Raw genomic sequence first — 601 nt, forward strand, 5'->3', positions numbered from 1 at the left:
AAAAGATGACCACAAACCCTTAATTGTATTCCACTCCCATGTCATTTAATCATCCTATCCATCTTATTCAGACTGAACTATACAATACATAGAGCAACTGTGTGGTCTAGGTCATCAGGATGCTCTTCATTCCAATATTCATTCATAATGCAGATGTGCAGACTATTATACATACTTGTTTTGTATGTATGTATGTATGTTTTTTTTTGAGGGAGCTTAAAGCTGGGATCTTTTAATCATTGGTAAATGAGTATGATAATGTTTTGTTTTGCAATTGGTTCTTTTCCCTATGAGAATCCTTGACATTTGTAGTTGACTTTACACAAGCCTTATCTTTCGAAGGGAATGATTATTCTTTGTGTGATACTGTCTTGCAGTAGTTAGTGGTGTTGGTGTATACAGAGCAAAAAGAGAAATGGGGTATTGAGTATTGAAAGTGTAGAATAATTTAGTAATAGTAACATTTAAGTTAGTCCATAATTCAAGGGTTGTAATTATTGGAATTTTCCCATTCTAGAGGGCGAATTGGAAGAAGGTGGGTGAGTTTACGTCTTTTATTTGTTTTGATGTTTAGTTGGTAACTTATTGGCAGCCTGGCCTC

General features: G+C 34.6%; 1 protein-coding gene across 1 annotated transcript in view; it reads left to right on the forward strand.

Moving 5' to 3' along the window:
- The window catches only part of LOC119586328 (metastasis-associated protein MTA3-like), a gene marked incomplete at its 5' end in the record, with an annotated part of 92,111 nt that overhangs the window by 85,272 nt on the left and 6,238 nt on the right, over positions 1 to 601 (forward strand). Inside the window, 1 exon segment of the mRNA XM_037935038.1 lies at positions 518 to 535. Coding sequence (XP_037790966.1) covers positions 518 to 535 — 18 coding nt within the window.

The sequence above is a fragment of the Penaeus monodon genome, chromosome 21 (genome assembly GCF_015228065.2).
Source record: "Penaeus monodon isolate SGIC_2016 chromosome 21, NSTDA_Pmon_1, whole genome shotgun sequence".
In the NCBI taxonomy this organism is placed as follows: domain Eukaryota; kingdom Metazoa; phylum Arthropoda; class Malacostraca; order Decapoda; family Penaeidae; genus Penaeus; species Penaeus monodon.